This window comes from Malaya genurostris, chromosome 1, assembly GCF_030247185.1.
Source record: "Malaya genurostris strain Urasoe2022 chromosome 1, Malgen_1.1, whole genome shotgun sequence".
Lineage (NCBI taxonomy): Eukaryota > Metazoa > Arthropoda > Insecta > Diptera > Culicidae > Malaya > Malaya genurostris.
In genome coordinates this window covers 26,794,753-26,812,296 of record NC_080570.1, presented here as the reverse complement: position 1 = coordinate 26,812,296, position 17,544 = coordinate 26,794,753, and the positions used below count along the sequence as shown (strand labels likewise).

Here is a 17,544-nt window from a genome sequence, read left to right as displayed (position 1 = left end):
AGCTTTGTGCAAAATGGGTGCCGCGTGAGCTCACAATCGATCAAAAACAACAACGAATTGATGATTCTGAGCAGTATTTGGAGCTGTTATATCGAAATAAAAACGATTTTTTTTCGTCGATATATAACAATGGACGAAACATGGCTCCATCACTTCACTCCGGAGTCCAATTGACAGTCAGCTGAGTGGACTGCACGCGATGAACCGAACCCAAAGCGTGGAAAGACTCAACAATCGGCCGGTAAGGTTATGGGGTCTGTATTTTGGGATTCGCATGGTATAATTTTCATCGACTTCCTTGAAACGGGAAAAACCATCAACAGTGACTAATATATAGCGTTATTAGAGCGTTTGAAGGACGAAATTTAAAAAATGGCCTCATTTGAAGAAGAAAAAAGTTTTGTTTCATCAAGACTATGCACCGTGTCACAAGTCGATGAAAACCATGCTGAAATTGAACGAATTGGGCTTCGAATTGCTCCCTCATCCACCGTATTCTCCAGATTTGGCCCCCAGTGACTTTTTCCTGTTCTCAGACCTCAAGAGAATGCTCGCTGGTAAAAAATTTAGAAGCAATGAAGAGGTAATCGCTGAAACTGAGGCCTATTTTGAGGCAAAGGACAAATCGTACTACAAAAATGGTATGGAAAAGTTGAAGGATCGCTATAATCGCTGTATCGCCTCTGATGGCAATTATGTTGAATAATAAAAACGAATTTTGGCAAAAAAATGTGTGTTTCTATTAAACGATACGAACTTTTCAGTCGAACTGTTACTACTTTTGTTAAGTGTAAACTACGATTAAATATGGAAAATCTTCAGAAATGTGTGAAATTGGGTAAGGTTAGGTTTTTTCGGATAAACATTTTATTAAACAGAAACCAGTGTAATGTTGATTTCTCAAGTACTAGAATGTATTAGAGTACTATTTATTTTGGATACTTTATTTCTTATTTTCAGGCATTTGAAAAATGGTATCAAACCAAGTTTATTGCTCTATTCTGAATAAACGGTAGATTTCGCACAATGAACCATTACCACTTCAGAGTAAAAACTTTTTCTTCAACTTCTACTATGATTTTTAAAATGAATTTGCCCGTTTTCATAATAAATCGTTGAAAAGGTGGAGTAATTAGAAATTTTCCTACCGATTTTACAGCTCTTGCTGAAAGTATCATCTCTAAACAAGTAGCGCCCTACATTTCAGTTTTGCGACAATTTGCCAATTCTCCAGTCAATTTTCACTCTTTTGCGGTTGATATTCGATTGATCGAAGAATATTCTTTTACAATAGAGAAAAAAAAACATTGATTTCTTTTGATAAGAAAATCATTTCCCAGTGAGTTCCGAATCAGAAGTAACAACCGGTTTCAATTCGGATGGAATATAGATCATATCTAATTCCAAGTCGAATTTCGGAATAGATTGTTACTTTCCAACGTAATTCGAAGCGGTTTACCCAACAAAATCTTGCACAAATAGAACTCTGAATCGGATAGGACTTAAACCACAGAGAACAGACATTTAAGTTATAAAAAAACATTTTTTAGAATGTCGTATAAAGCATACAAATGAAATCTCGCTAAAAGTCATCGTTGCATACGATTTTGCACGCATGAAATAGCATTGTATGGAAGCTCGAGCAACAATTGAGGGGCCGCTCGAAGCGCCATAATGGGCGAATGCCTACTTGGCGTTCAGTATTGAAAACGGCAGTAAAATTTTGCACACACAATAAAAACTTTGCATGGATGTTGGTTCTCTGTGCTTGAATAGTGTAGAAACACTTTTGCTGGACTTCTTACTGGGCAGTGTAGTAAATGTCAGATTAAATTGTTTTTTTTTTGTTTCCGTTTGGAAATTTTAGAAAACTTTTTTTTTATGTGTAATAAAAACAAATAAAAAATGAAATTTCATAAGTTTACATCAGTCGCATAAAAATAAAAACAAAATGACCCAGTTCTGCGAATGCAGTTGACTAAACAGAATCACTTGAACCATTTCCACCAACTAAGCGCCGCACGTGTGATTTTCTCCACTCATCCTATCCATCAGGATTTGATGCCTCGTGTGTCAATGTGGCATGCTAGACTAATTACACCAGTAGCTGTGGGGAATGCGGAAATATTCCCCCTGTCATACAAGTACAACAGTTATGAACGATGGAGAATGCCTCAGCGGGAGTCAAGATAAAATTGATTGTTCTCTAGTGTCACTTTAAGGAACAATGAAATCTGTCAGCGGGCCCTGGTCGGGGAATTCCACCTTCGGTGCGGAGTGAGGTGGCACTCAAGATTATATATATTGTTTGATCCTCTGTATCTCCAGTTTGTGCTATACTTTCACCCCCTGATGCTAGGCGCTAGAGGTGAGCACCTACGAATGCGGTTCGCTATCTTAAGTTTGCTTCGAAGTTTCATTCCCGCATTCGTGGCTTTGCAGCGGAGCAAACAAGTTCCATGTGTCACCGCTTCTTTTGTGAAGGTGGAAAACATTGAGCTACAGTGATGTTGCTACTAACTATATTTTATTCCCCCGCCTGCTAGACTGATGTCTTATGTTGCCATAGTGACACATCCTGATGCTGTGTTATTGTGCTTGGCGTATGTGTGTGTGTGTGTGTGGCTTACTGGCTAGCAACAGAAACACGTGTTACTTCAACTCAATTCTCGCGATTTGCTCTAGCGCCGGGTTAAAACGGGAAGTCAAAAGTGTAAAATTCAATTTAGTAGAACACGATTGAAGCTGAAACGGGGAGGATTTGTGCAAACATCATAAAAGTTTGCTTCAATAGAAAATTTAGCTGTGCAATCCTGTGGATATTTTACGCGGTGTTACCGACAGGTTTAAGCGTTGCCAGAGAAACTTTTGCGTTCGTGCTATTTTTTTGATTCCAAACTAAACCAACCATATGCCAAATTATGCTCGGAAGTTCAGATCAATCATAGTAACATTTGGTGAATTCGGTTGTCAAAGTTTCCTTATGCGAGGTCGGAAAATTACATGATAGACATGTGACAGGTTGTATACGGAAGGGAACCGCGTAAGCGTGTGGTAACGAAAATAAACCGAAGAAACAAGTTGTGAGGTAGAAGGGGATATGCTATTGTAAGCAACAACCACAGAGAATAGACGTTTAGGTGAAATGTCGGGGCGCTGCTAGACGAACAATAAGATCACAGTAGGCGACTGTTTTCGGATGGAGTAGTAATCGGTACTATGTAGAAAGAGGGAACGTATCTGTCAAAACTTTATGTTGAAAAGTTGTTTTTCTCGAGCCGTGGACTATCTCGCGAATTATTTAAACTTTTAGGAAGTGAACTATTTCGCGAATGATTGTAACTTTTGGTTAAAATGTGACATTTCGCTGGTGATTTTTTATCGAGTAGTTGAATTTTATTTAAACTGCGGCCCAATTCAAAACTTGACGGATGGGAAGTTATTTTAGTGATATCAAGTCGTATAATAATTGCAATACAGAGAACGCACGAACTTTTTATTGGGAAATTTTATTTTATCGAATGTTTAAAAAAAATTGCACAGAAGTCATTTTTTACTAAAGTAAAAACCCGCATACGCATGGCTGGCAGGCGGTGACTAAACGCTGCTAGCAGTCAAAATATGACTGGCAGCCATTCTGATGACCGACTGCCTCACCGTTGCCAGACATAAACCTCAAACGATACAACCGTATCCACCACGTTATTTTCACATCGAAATCTTTGGCATTTTCAGCGAAGGTGAAAAGATGAAAACGCTTGGCTAACTAAGATACTATGTGACAATGTTTTGCCAAATTGGATTTGACAGCCGTCACTGAATCAATTTTGGTAGCCGTCTGGTGGCCATGGCTGTCCAGGTAGCCAAAAGGCCGTACGGGAAGCAAAGTTATTTTTCCCAACGACAAAACCTGTTTGTGAGAAATTCTGACAGCCGACAAAAGCCTGGCAATACTCCGACAGGTGTCCAAATTTTGCAGGCGAAATTGCGTAAAAAATGAAAACGAATCTTGATACCATGTAAATGACATAAAAATACTGCTATATTGAGAGAAGAAGCTTTGCATAACTTGTATGGTAGTGCAAAAGCTACGTTATTGCCCTTCATTTGAACTTCTAGTTAAAAAACAATAAAATGAAAAACCGATTCAAAACGGGCCGGTTAGTCTTATTTGAAAAAATTCAGGCAGAAAAAAAACGGTTAATAACCGCTAGGCGAAATTATCTGCCGGAAACGGTTGTTGCATTGTTGACAGACTCTTGCCAGAATTCTGTTAGCATTCCGGCAAAATCTTCTGGTAGACGCTGCCAGGCATCTGAGGGAAAATCTGCCAAGCACATGCCATTATCAGATCCGAATCAATTCCGAATCGGCGAAAAACTTTCATTCGGAATTCCATGTGGAAGTCATGTGGAATTTCGAATAAATTCTACCTCCAGTGCAACAACCGATTCCGAATAAATTTCGCCTACAACCGGTTGATTCGGAAATCTGTCGGAATTGAGTAAGAAGATACGGACTGAATTGTCAATTCATTTTCTTCTTATTCTTTTCCGTTTTTTTTTGTTTTCGCGCTGATTTTCAGTTAAAATAAATAAAAGATTTATATAAGTGCTATATTTAAATTTAAATCTTCAAGTTTTTCGGATATACAGAACTAGTAAATAACCAGTTCTTTCACAATTCCAGCATAAATTGTTGAAATTCGCAAGAAATAAACCAAAACGCCTTAGTCAGCATCATCCATTCCTCTAGCTGGAGTGTAATAAAATGACGTAAGTCACCGAACTTTTACACTAACACATTCGTAAAATGAGCGAAAACTCAATGACATTTATACTTTCACTGTCAATCGGGTTGATCAAGCACCCAACTCAGGCGAAAATTCTAGCACTGAACCGATCGAGCACTGAAAAATCGAGTAGTCGTACTCATTCCGTCATTTCGATAATGTGGGTGCAAGCGACAACAACTGCTCGATTATCAAATTTTAGATAAAAGTTAAGGCTCTGGACCATCTCGCGAATTATTTTAACTTCTAGTTCAAATTTGACAGTCGAGCAGTTATTTTGTCGTTGCAAAAGAAAAACTTGCTCGACAGTATGGTTATTTTTGACAGTTCGATGATTATTTTCCGACACTGAAAAAAAAATCTTGCAAAACATTTCAATTCCAGACCTTTAGTACGAGTTGCTTATGTGTAATTTATTTTTATTCCTTCAGTTAAAAAAAAAGCCCATTAAAATTTTCAATTCATTGTCAAACGAAGTAAGAGTTTATCAAAGTTCTTCTTACGTTTTCTGTATTGCAATCATTATAACGGTTGTTATCATTTTATTTTCCGTGCAAAACAACTTTCCATCTGTCAAACTTTGAAATGAGCCGCGGTTGCAGTTAACTCTAACTACTCGATTAAAATATCTGCTCGAATGTCAAATTTTCATTAAAAAAAGGTTCACGGCCTGAGTTAAAGTTCGACAGTCGAGCAGATACTCTTTAACGAGTAGTTAAATTTAACTAAAACTGAAAAACTTGCTTCGTTTGACAATAAATTGAAACTTTTTATTAGGGCATTTTCCGTTACTGAAAATCTAGAAACAAATTACACATAATAAACTTTTATTAAAGTTCTTCAATTTGAATTTGTTCGGCAAATTTTTTTTTCAGTGCCCCAAAAAACATCAAACTGTCGAACATAATCATGATTTCGAGCAAGGTTTTCTTTTGACAATGACAAAATATGTGCTCGACTGTCAAACTTAAGGAGGGGTAGGGTCTAACACTTTAAAAAATCATTTATTATTTTCTTAATATTTTCTTATACACGCAGAAAAAAAAATTGTAAAACTGATCAAATCAGGGTTCACAACAACGAATTATTTTGTTGATATAGTGACAAAAGAAAATCTGGGTAGATTCAACAAATATTGCTGACTGAAACTACAAACAATAATATTTATTTAAAATTGTTTGGTCTAGTTATTTTTACTAATATATTGTTTAAAATCAAAAATGTTTTTTTTATACGTCCTGTCATTTTTATTACCAAACAATTTTTCAATAAATTCAACTATTCAATTCAGTTCGGGGAAAACAAATTGAGGATAAAATCAACTGAGTATTCTAGTGAATATTAATAAATAACTGGTTCGAGACAATCACATTATTTTCCAAAAAATAAATCAGTTCATTTCACTGAACATTTTGTTGAATTAAATTGATGGATAAGGTATTCGAAACACATTTTTTTTTTTAAACAAATCTTTTGCTAGTTAATTCACTTCATTCATTTCATTAAACAAACAATACATTCGATGATTTATTTTAAATAAAAAAAATTAGTTGAATCAATTATTAAACTAGTTAGAATTAAAAAAACGTTTATTTGGAATAACTATTTATTTTTTGTTCTAAACCAAAGGTTTTTTTGTCGTTAAAGAGAACATGGATTTCTTTTAAATAATACTCAACTTTTGTTTTAAGTTATATTTTTATTCAAAAATTCGGATGGGTATACTAGTACCCTTGGAAATACAAAAAATCCTCGATCTTAAAAAAAATAATTCAAATTTGATGATTTCATGGTTCACCTTTTTCCAGTTCAACGGTGATTACAAATGCACGACTAAATAACAATATTATCTCGCAGACCTCGAATACACTAAATGTGACTAACCACTTAAATTATTTTCTTACTACTATGAATTTGTAGACCCTCAAAGGTTCTATGGCTTCATCGACTGATATTGATTTTTTTAGATCTGAATGTCGGACGTGTTGAAAATATCAAATCGTCATAAAAAAGACAAGATCATAACAAATGAATACCGTAGATTCCGATGGAAACAGTTTACTAAGCTCCGCTGCCCGGTCTTCAAGCTGCTTGTGAGTCAATTTCCCAAAGCGGTCTTTGTACTCGTCGATGACTATGTGCGTAATGTTTCTCCTGTCTGTTTTACTCAATACTTTCGTCTCTTCGTACACTTTCAGGATGCGTTTACCTCTGGCTGAATTATTCAGTAAGAAAGAGGCAGTACAGTTCTCGCTTTTCATTGGACTTCGGTGGGTGCTACTAACATTCTCACTTGACTTCAAAGGTGAACTTATTGGAGGCAGGTTCTACAATGATAAAAAATCATTAAATTGTTATGAAAAAAGATGTTTTCATTATCTAGTGAACTAATGATGATACCTGTGAGATTCTCCAGGAGTTTAAACCAGATATGATTCTCGTTCGATCTGCAAGGTACGGCTCGCAAACAAGGGTTTCAATTTCTTTTCTTTGTATAACTTTGAGTAATTCGATATCGTATCCGTTATCTATTTGAAAAAGAAAAACAATCTAATGAACATATTTTACTTGAAAAAACACCATTTATACCAATAAATTTTTTAATGACATTTTTGCATACTCCTAATGAACGGAGTAATTTCACAATGTCGAGAGATTCCCAATCGATTTCTTCATAAATATCCTCTAAAGAATCACCAGAGTCGAAAGACACTGGCGATTGATTATCGCATCAGGTGACGATTGCTTCGATGTACAATCGAAGGATGAAAATATATTTTTATTCTCCTCCGACATAACCTACATTCACGAGATATAGGTTAGATACTAGACAATTTGCGTAGTATGGTAATAATTCTTAAATTGATTTATTCATTAAATTTGGATAGTTTCTTTACTATAGAAAACTAGGGACTGAACATGAATATAATCATAAATCGATACTTATTAATCAATCGTCAGTGATTATAAAAAAATGAAAGTTATGAGACAAAAGCCAGAGAACCAGATGGTAAAGTATATTATTCCGGTTCGAGCAGGGAATTGGAATATATCATATATTTTATTAGGATTCGTTTTCTCATGAAGAGAACGGCTAATGCTCGCATATAAATACCGTAAACAGTATAATGGCGATATGTTTCGTTGGCTAAATCGAGGAGTATCGAAAACAGTTTGGAAGAATGATAAATTGTCATACTTACGGTGTAAAACTACTGCCACAGAAATATTTAAAAATAGAACTTTAATAAAATTTGAGCGCTTTCTTTTGTTCATTACTGATCCACGGATAATGGTACTTTTTTTCTCCGCAGCAGGGATGCCAGGTAATTTTCCAAAAATTTGTGATCAAGCCAAAAACCTGTCTGTAAATATCTGTGCACGTTTCCCGTACCATAATAGCTGATTGGAATCATTTTGGTGAGCAAAAAAAGGTCTCACTACCCAAGCTAGGTACCTTTTTATTCAACCGCTCTGTACTATTTGGTGCTAAACTGTGATCGATTTCAAAAATCTGTGATCATTTTCAAAAATCTGTGCCATTTTTAAAATCTGTGCAGAAAGTTGAAAATCTGTGAAACACAGATTAATTCACACCTGGCATCCCTGCTCCGCATTTTACACTGATCGAAAACAAATTAAATTTAGTTGATTAATTTAAATAACAAATTTGGTTGTATCACATTGCAAAACACATTCTGTTAGAAACAAACAAATATTTTTTTAATGTAAAGGTGAAGCTGAGTTGAATCAACTTTATTATTATTCATTGTTTTGAATTAAGTTTTGTTTACCAGCAATAAACATTCTGATTGATCTTAACAGTATATAATATTCGATTAATTTGCTGTTGTTGTTTATTTTTGCAATAATTTTAATTTAAATTGAAACTGATATCATTGTTGTTGTTAAATCAAAAATATTTCAAAACAATCACACTGTAGTTTTAAATAAACAGTCTTTGAGTTTAAAAATCTACTAACACTTTTGTTATTTTAAACAAGCCCCATTTTTCTGCGTGTAGTAAAACATGTGAAGAATTTTCTGTGAAATTTTCAAGCCTATTGGAACAAAACTCTGGAAGTTATTGACTTTTATCAATGGCTATCTCATTCTACGAAGAAACAAGAGCTCGGCGCACAGGCCCAAGATTTCTACTTCGATTGACTTTAAAACTTGACAAAAAATACTTGAAATATTTCATTATAATAAATTATAAAAGAAAAAATATGATTTTTTGAAAATGTTAGACCCTACGGACTCCCAGGAGTAATTAATTGTTTCCATTGATTTTATAGACAAAAACCTTTAAACGCGTTTTCCTCGAAAGCAGGTTTTGAAAGTCCGTGTCCATCGTCATTCAAAACCTACTGTACCAATTTTTTTTTTCAAATTTTGCACACACTTTCTACTTATAAAAAACCAGACCCCAACGTTTTCCTTTTCGTTGTTTGTTACTTTATGGAGGTTTAACAGCTACAAAATGACGGGTTTTTTTTCGTGAAAAATCGTTGTTTTCACATTGAACAACCACCAAAAATTAAAAAAATTAAAAAAAAATCAAACAGAAACGTTGGGGTCTAGAAAAACTTCTACTCTAACAATGCTGCGTTCGTTTGTTCACTTCTGATTAGTCTGCACTGAGATACAGTGGACACCGCAAATCATGATTTTTAAGAAGCGTTCTCGAAAATACCTCTTTATCGACTTATTTCTCAATATTTTTCCACGAAAAAATTCCAAAATGTTGTTCGAATGATGCTTTTTATCATGCAAAACATTTGAATTTATTTTGTTGAACGATAATTCTGGAAAAAATTCGCAAAAATGATGATTTTTTTCATTGTTTAGACCTTGCCCCCCCCCTTAAACCAAAAGTTTATATAATTTAGTACACAGCTTTGACTCTGAAATTGAGAGAAGACTTTAAGGCTGTGGACCATTTCGCGGATTAGTTTAACTTTTAGTTAAAATTCGACAATCGAGCAGTTATTTTGTTGTTGTCAAAAATAACCCTGCTCGGAAACATGATTATTTTTGACAGTTCGATAGTTATTTTCCCACACTGAAAAAAATCTTGCAAAAAAAACTCTAATTATTTTGGTAAAAATGACTTATGTGTATTCTATTTCTATTTTTGCTCGGAGTTCTTATGTTCTCTGTATTGCAATTATTATGCCAGTTCAAAATAAACCCAAATAACTTACCAAACCACCAAACTTTGAAATGGGCCGCAGTTTTTATTAAATTTAACTACTAGAAAAAAATAACTGCTCGACTGTCAAATTTTAACTAAAAATTAAAATAATTAGTAAGTTATCATCTCGGTATATCTTTCTAGTAGTGATCCAACGCAGCCAAAACTTTTGAAATTTACATGTGACGCAATTTGATGCGAAAGTAATTCGTGAAATGATTGAATTTTACTAGATTGATTCAAATCAGTGTCAAACTTACCTGTTTCAGCTCTTAAAAAGATGTCATAATGCATTAAATATGCCATAGATCAACTGTAAATATGAATAATTTTTGACACTCGAATATGTCGGTCTCAGAAGATGTAAATTTACAAGATTTTTTTAAAGTGTGTACAACTAGAAAACAGCGGAGACATCATTATGATTCCAATCGAACTGTCAAAAGCAGTTCCAATTAGCTTGTTAACAATTGCCTTGCATCTCGTTGTTCACCATCAGTGGGGAATATTGACATCAAATAGTGAGTATATGACATTTGTACGAAACGTTAGATTTGCTCACAAAATTGAAGTAAAACTGATGGATGAACTGAATTTTTTGCTATGCAAATAAACAATCCCGAAAATCTCGAACATTGAAAAAGCGCCAACGTTGACAGAACGTTTATTCTGATTAACTCGTTGCCAGATCTACGATTTTTGTCTCCGCTGATCTATTATTTACTGTATATTAGAATTACTGTGTAATGCTATAAATTACTTTTGTTGACGTAATAATTTGATCGTCCAAAGAAAATATTTTCTCTAACATTTCTCAGCGCAAACCAATCAATTTTCAAATCAAGCTGCAAATTGTATTTCTCGTTTCTGTATTTGGTTTGTTTTGTTTTTGTTTTATTATCGACAAACTATTCACAACAAAGAACAATCATAGACCTATTTCTGCGTGACTGTGTGTCGGTTTGTTACAATTTGTCCTAATTAATTAAACATTACATTATTCAGCTGGAACTTTGTATTATTCTTCTGTTGTTTTCTTTTTATGCTATTTTTCACAGTGGATCCCGTTCGTGGAAATGCATTCCCTTTTACAAAATATACGCGTGCTTTTGACGATTTATATCTTTTTGTTTTCCCTTAGTAGTAGGAAAAAGTTTAGACATTTGATTAGTTCAGCTCTTTTGTTTTTCATCAATGGTTGGACGCGGAATAGACGCGCCATCTCTGTATTTGTATTATCTTTTTCCGCCACTCTACAGTAAGTGAATCTAATTAGTAACAGTAGTATCGGTATCTGGTATCTTTTGGATTGTTCACGTTGAGTTTCGTGTGAGCATAATACGAAATTTGTTTGCAATTTTGATTCAATTGATGTTCTCTATAAATAAATCATTATTTGTTTCTACATTTTCTTTTCAGGTTTAGTTTTCCTTTCACGATTTGTCCGTTAGTTTCTATCGAGTTTACTTTTCACTTCCGATCACTACACGTACCATTCACTAAATTTATTTCACAGTAGACTTTTTTTTGGTTTTGTTCCACTACTAGTAGTATTCTTACGTACATCACGACGCTCTGGTAAATAAACAATAATCAGTCTTGTTTTCGCATAATTATAGTGTCTCTTGAATGAATGTGTCCTATGTGAGAGTCGATCGTTTATTCGGAATTTTAGTTGTATGTCATTTGAAATGCTTAAAACTTAACAGCTAAACACAGCAGTTGCACTATACTGATAACTATTATCAGTGCTCTTCTTACTACATCCTATGATTAGTGTCAAAGAAATTGCTTCTAACATTAGACGATTAGCTATTTTCATCGTTCTTTCTTTTATTTTGGTATTTGGAATACGATTTGGACCTGTTTAGTGCTAAGGATATGTGAATTTAACTTTTTGCGGAGAAAATGGGTATTAGATTACATCGTTTTCTTTCCACAACAATTTGCTAGGGTCATGATTCTCAATTCGAGCGTATTACAACGCTTTCAATCATCATCGATCAGATTAAAAAACGTTTGTCAAATAAACGTGCAGAAAATCAGTGTTGCCGGTAGCTCGCTGATGTGAAGAAACTGATTTGACACTCAAACTGACAGAAGAATTCCTGGAATGGGACGACGGTGAATAACCGCAAGATTTTAGCTTCCTACTATCAAATTACGAAAGTGTCCTTCGCGTTTTTTTTTCTGTTTGCAATGGAATCTCGCTGGTTGAACTGCATCGTACGGCTTTCTATACTAAATATGTTCTTTTGGTTTACTCGTTTGAACATCAACAACAGCAAAAACATCAATCTCATTTTGAGCACATTTTTTTCCGAATCACACCGCGCTTGTGGTTTGCCATTGCTTTCACTGGTGCTTTGCTACAATTTCGATAAGTGAGGGATTTTATACTACTTTGCCATCTACAATTGCTAATTTCTCGCAGTGTAGAAAAAAAAGATTTGAAACGAAATTAAATGTTTGCTTCATTGTACGGAGTGTGTACCGAAAAAAAATTGTAGTATTTACATGTTTCGTTTTTTTCCGGACCTGCTTTTCTGAAATGTGTTGATACATTGGAAGGATTTTGGTTTTGGTGTTGTAGTACAGGAAAAACAGTGACCTTTAGGGTTAACATACTTAGATAGATTCCTAGCTATTTTCTTTATTTGACTGGGTTCATGCCTTTGGTTTACCTCCTTCATCCGAATTTGACTAGCTTAGTGTTTAGATTGCTTTTTGTTATGGAATCGTGACTATATCTGTGTTTACGTATTAGTGTTTTGTGCATGTTAACCACGTAAAATTAGTTTTAGTATTTGAACGGTGAGATTGCTGAGTGAGGCACAGTAGCACCAGCTTCACTGCGACCAGTGATGAGTAAACTCCATAAATTTGTCTTGAGTTTTGTTTTTTTCAACCACACTTCTATAATCAAAACCACTTAACTAAGGAAATTCAGTGCGTTAAGATGAAATTAAGTCAATGACAACCAACCTCAATAAGTTTTAGAAAATAACATCGAATCGCGTTTTTGAAAATTAACTTCATACACGAAAATTCCTGTTTAAATGAGAAGCACTCAAGAGCTTTTTTGGTTGAGTGCATGTTCTGTTAGGCTGACAAAAAATTGGCATGTGCAAAACATGCCGCTTTCTCCGGCACAATCTATAAAAATCACAACATAGTGCTGTTGAGTGAGCAATGAGACGATTTTGAAATGAGTAAACTTAGCGAACCGGGAAATACAGTCGCTGTTAATAACAAGCAATGTAAAATTCAACTTCTCAAAAATATGAAAACTTTGTTATAGACACAGGCATTCGACTGAACAAAACCTATAACGTAGTATACATTCAATTCAATGCAGTTGAACTGCTATTAACAACAACAACAACAAAAACGTGTGTCTTCGGAATATCTAGAACCATCGCAGTGTGCCTTGAAAATTATATTATCACATTAAAAAACAAAACCGTGCTCTATGTGGAACACGATAATATATCACATCAGTTTCGAAAAATTGATAAAAACAGTGTTTAGATTAACTAATGAATACCAACATAATAATATTATATTCGAAATGTATTAGGTTTAAAGTACTTTGTACTGTGGATGCCACGGCGAAGAAAAACTTATGTATATTGCCTATGAAATAAACGTATTTATGAAAAAAAAAGTTTCGAAAATATCCATATTGTAATAGTTTTTAAGGTGACGATGATTAGATGCTGGAAAAAATAAATGTAAAAGTATTGGTGAGCAATATTTTTTTCATACCATAATAATATTTGTTAAAGTCATGATATTTGTGTGCAGAATGGAATACAGTTGCAAGAACAAAATACTATTCATATTGTAATGGTTTTTAAGGTATTTCGATAAACCGGAAGTCGCAAGTTTGTTTTTTGAAACTTCCTCAAACATCGTTTTATAACACGTACTTATAAGGCGCGTCTCGGAAACACGCATATTGGAATGGTTTTCAATGGCAGTCGAATAACTGGAAGTCAACATCTTTGATACCAAAACGACCTCAAACATCATTTTGTTATCATTTACTTATCAAACCCGTTCCGAAAATGCTTACTGTAATGGCTTTTAAGGTATTTCGATTATTCGGAAGTCGCCATTTTGAAGTTAAAAACGACCTCTTGTTCATGTTCTTGGTAAAGTCTGCTCGAAGGGTTTGCCGGATTTTTCCCATACTAGACTGCCAGGACCGTTTTGAATCGTGTCTTCATTGGTATTATTTTTTCCATTACGAGTTTAAGTAAGGGGCAATAACATAGCTTTTGCACTACCAAACATGATATGCAAAGCTTCTTCTCTTAATATACCAGTATTTTCATTTCATTTACTTGGTTTCAAGACACGTTTTCATTTTTGAATGTACATGTAGGATTGACGAATATCAAGTGAATATCTTTCAAAATATGACGTGGCGATAGAATTACGCAATTTCGCCTGCAAAATTTTGACAGCTACCGGAATCTTGCCAGCCTCTGCCGGCTGCCAGAATTTCTCACAAACCCTGTCAGAAATACTCATATTGTTATGATTTTCATGGAATATAGATTAACTGAAAGTCACCGATTTAAATTTAGGAACGACCTGAAACATCTACTTATCAAACCTGTTCCGAATATACTTGTTTTGTAACGATTTTCAAGGCGTTTAGAATATCCGAAAGACGCCATCTTGAATTTGGAAACGACGTCAAACAGTTGCTACGTTTTGGTGGTTAAGAGTTATATGGCTTATTTTACCTTTCAGAAACCGTATTTTATCGATCTGGCATTATTAGAAGGTTGAATATTTTTTGACGAAAAAAAAACTAAACTTTTGAATGGTAGCTTATAGTTTAAATCTTAGTTGAGCAAAATTGTGCGCAATAATTAGCTTGACAAATCTTCGGAAGACGATTTTCTTGTAAAACAGTTCACATAAAAGTTAGAACAAAAAGTGACTTTACGAGAGCCACTCTACTTTTACTCCGAAAAAGTTGAATGCAAACAACTTTGGTGAAGACATCAACTGCAACAAAATAATATTTAATAGCGAAAATATTTTTGTCTCGCCATTTCCCGTTTCGGAGCACTGTGCAATATCTAAATTTTTACTGACGATACTGACAACACTTTTTATGCCACCCTGCAGGAATATTAATTTTAACAACTTATACTTGCTTATGTCATTTTTAACCAACTTGAGGCTGGTACGAAACTGGCTCGGAAAGTGGACTAACAGTTGGACCTAGGACAAAAACCGATCCTGTAATAGGTGATTTCCAATGATTTGCCACAATTGTAGAGAAAACTCTAAGAATTGATTTGGAATTAATATCGAATTGCACAGAGAATTCCGACTGAAAATTCATCGCCCATTTCGGATTTGATTCGGAACTCACTCTGAACTGGATAAACATTTTGATAGTGTTATTGCAATAACACTATCAAAAATGTTTATCCAGTTCAGAATGAGTGCTTACCAAAATTTGTAAACATTTTCTCATTTTGACAATATTTTTCCTCCAAATAGAATACTATTTTATATGTGCATTCTTCTCTGAAATTCTAAGCGTCGGTTACTATGTTAAAGTCTGAAACGTCAAAGCCGTTTTCGCTTGATGCCAAACCTAACCCAGTTTCCACACTAACGGCTGTCAAGCCGTTTGTTAAAAACCAATTTCAACGTCATTGAACTGAAATTCTAGTCAGTTTCGAACCTGATTTTAAAACCCCGTTGCTGAGTGCAAACCTAACACAGTTTCGGGTGAAGTGTTTACTTGATTAAATTACCTTGGGTCAGTTTCAGTTTTCACAAGCAAAAACGATTTAAATTTCCTTCATTTTTCATTTCAATTGGAATGATGAAACGATTCGACAATGTATTGGATTGACATAAGTATTGTTTCTGTTGAGGACCGTTATTTATATATGCATTACGTCGCGGTAGGTGCGCATAAAAGGAGGGTCGCAATTTACTTAAATTTCCGAATAATGTGAAAATGATACATTTCTTTAATATCTCTACTAGTTTAGCTGAATTTTACAAAACATAGACACGAAATCTAATATCACATGTCGAAAGATTTAATATTCTGTCATTACCCAATAAACAAAGCAAGCTAGGATTTACGTTGTGTGTGAGTTCTTTCGTTTTTTTATGATGATATTTTCGCTTGATGTAAAACCTAATCCAGTTTCCGCCCTAACTGCTGTCAAACCGTTTGTTTGAAGTTAGTTTCGAACCTAGTTTCAACGTTGTTGAACTGAAAATCTAGTCAGTTTCGAACCTGGTTTTTATATCAGGTTTGTTCAAATGATTCACTGTAGAAGTACATCCTGTTTCTGACGTACCGTCTTCGATTTTTCAATGCATAGCAGTGCAATTTTAACTACAAGTACAGCATAGATAGCGACAACTCATGCGTATGAGTTCTGCTCGTTTATTCAGGTAGTAACTTTAGCTGTTTGAAAAGCTCTTTAAGCTTCAATACTTCAATACTAAATAAATAAAATAAATAAAACAAAAGCTTGAACTGAATAGAAGTAGTTTACCACAGAACCACAGTTTTGTGCCCTAGTACCCTGACCCAGAAATCTCACCGACCCTTCACAACACAAACGGAAACAAAACATTGGCCTAACCACATCCGTTTTCTTCCACCGAACGGAACGAAAAAGAAATCCTCTTTTATACACTCAGTGTGGGTAGCTGCTCCCCATTTACACCTGGGTGTTGTTGATGTTATTCTAGTAGGGTCAGATGGCCGATACCTGCTCCAGATCAGCCGACGACCGGCCGGAGTTCATGACCACATTCTTGGCCGCGTAGTCCGTCACGTAGCGATCGCTGTGCCGTGGATAGATATTACCCATTTCCTGTCCGCAGCACCAGGCACTGCGCGTCGTCAGGATTCGCTTGAACGCCGCCCGGAACTCGGTGTTGAAGATCGAATAGATGATTGGATTGAACGCCGAGTTGGAGTATCCGAGCCAGGACAGCACCTTGAATGTCTGCGGACCGATGCAGGTCTTGCAGAAGGCGGCAATGATGTTGACGCAGAAGAACGGCACCCAGCAAACCAGGAAGACACCCATGATGACGCCCACCGTGATGGCCGCCTTGTGGTCCGAAACGTGGTACGGCGAGCTGGCCTGGTGAGCCAGCTGGCGTAGTTTCAGCTTGTTCTTGTTCGGTTTCGGTCGCCGTATGCTGCGATAGCGTTTTTCGCTGATTTCACCCGGTCGCGTCACCGCTCGTATCGATTTGACGTGCTTCTGGGCGTAGCAGTAGAGCCTGTCGGAGAAAAAAAGAAGAACAAAGTTTGACTTGTTTAGTAATCGCTGTTCATAACATTGCGCTGTCATCGATCAATCAAATTAAGACGTTTTCTGACTCAATGCTGTCATACATGCCGTGAAGCGAGAAACGCGTTTGCTTTCTGAATTCATCGGAAACGGTTCGCCACCTGAGAAATGTTCTGTCACATATTCTGCTACCTTATTAGCAGCCCGACACGATGCGATGTGACAAATTTCCTCGCATTCGTGGCACCAGT

At 35.4% G+C, this 17,544-nt stretch overlaps 2 protein-coding genes across 3 annotated transcripts in view; both read right to left on the bottom strand.

The window, feature by feature from the left end:
* Positions 1 to 6,786: 6,786 nt before the first annotated feature.
* LOC131427939 (uncharacterized) lies at positions 6,787 to 10,283 on the bottom strand. The gene is made up of 4 exons (XM_058591574.1): positions 10,250 to 10,283; positions 7,382 to 7,477; positions 7,193 to 7,320; positions 6,787 to 7,119 (listed from the first exon to the last, which is right to left on the bottom strand). Exons 1-4 carry the CDS (start codon positions 10,281 to 10,283, stop codon positions 6,787 to 6,789), a joined length of 591 nt encoding a protein of 196 aa, XP_058447557.1.
* A 538-nt stretch (positions 10,284 to 10,821) lies between these two features.
* Positions 10,822 to 17,544, bottom strand: part of LOC131435531 (dopamine receptor 1-like) — a 355,699-nt gene continuing 348,976 nt past the window's right edge. For both annotated transcript variants that reach the window (XM_058603528.1, XM_058603538.1), the window contains exon 6: positions 10,822 to 17,282. In XM_058603528.1, coding sequence (XP_058459511.1) covers positions 16,745 to 17,282 — 538 coding nt within the window. In that variant the 3' untranslated portion in view covers positions 10,822 to 16,744. The remainder of the gene's footprint in view (positions 17,283 to 17,544) is intronic.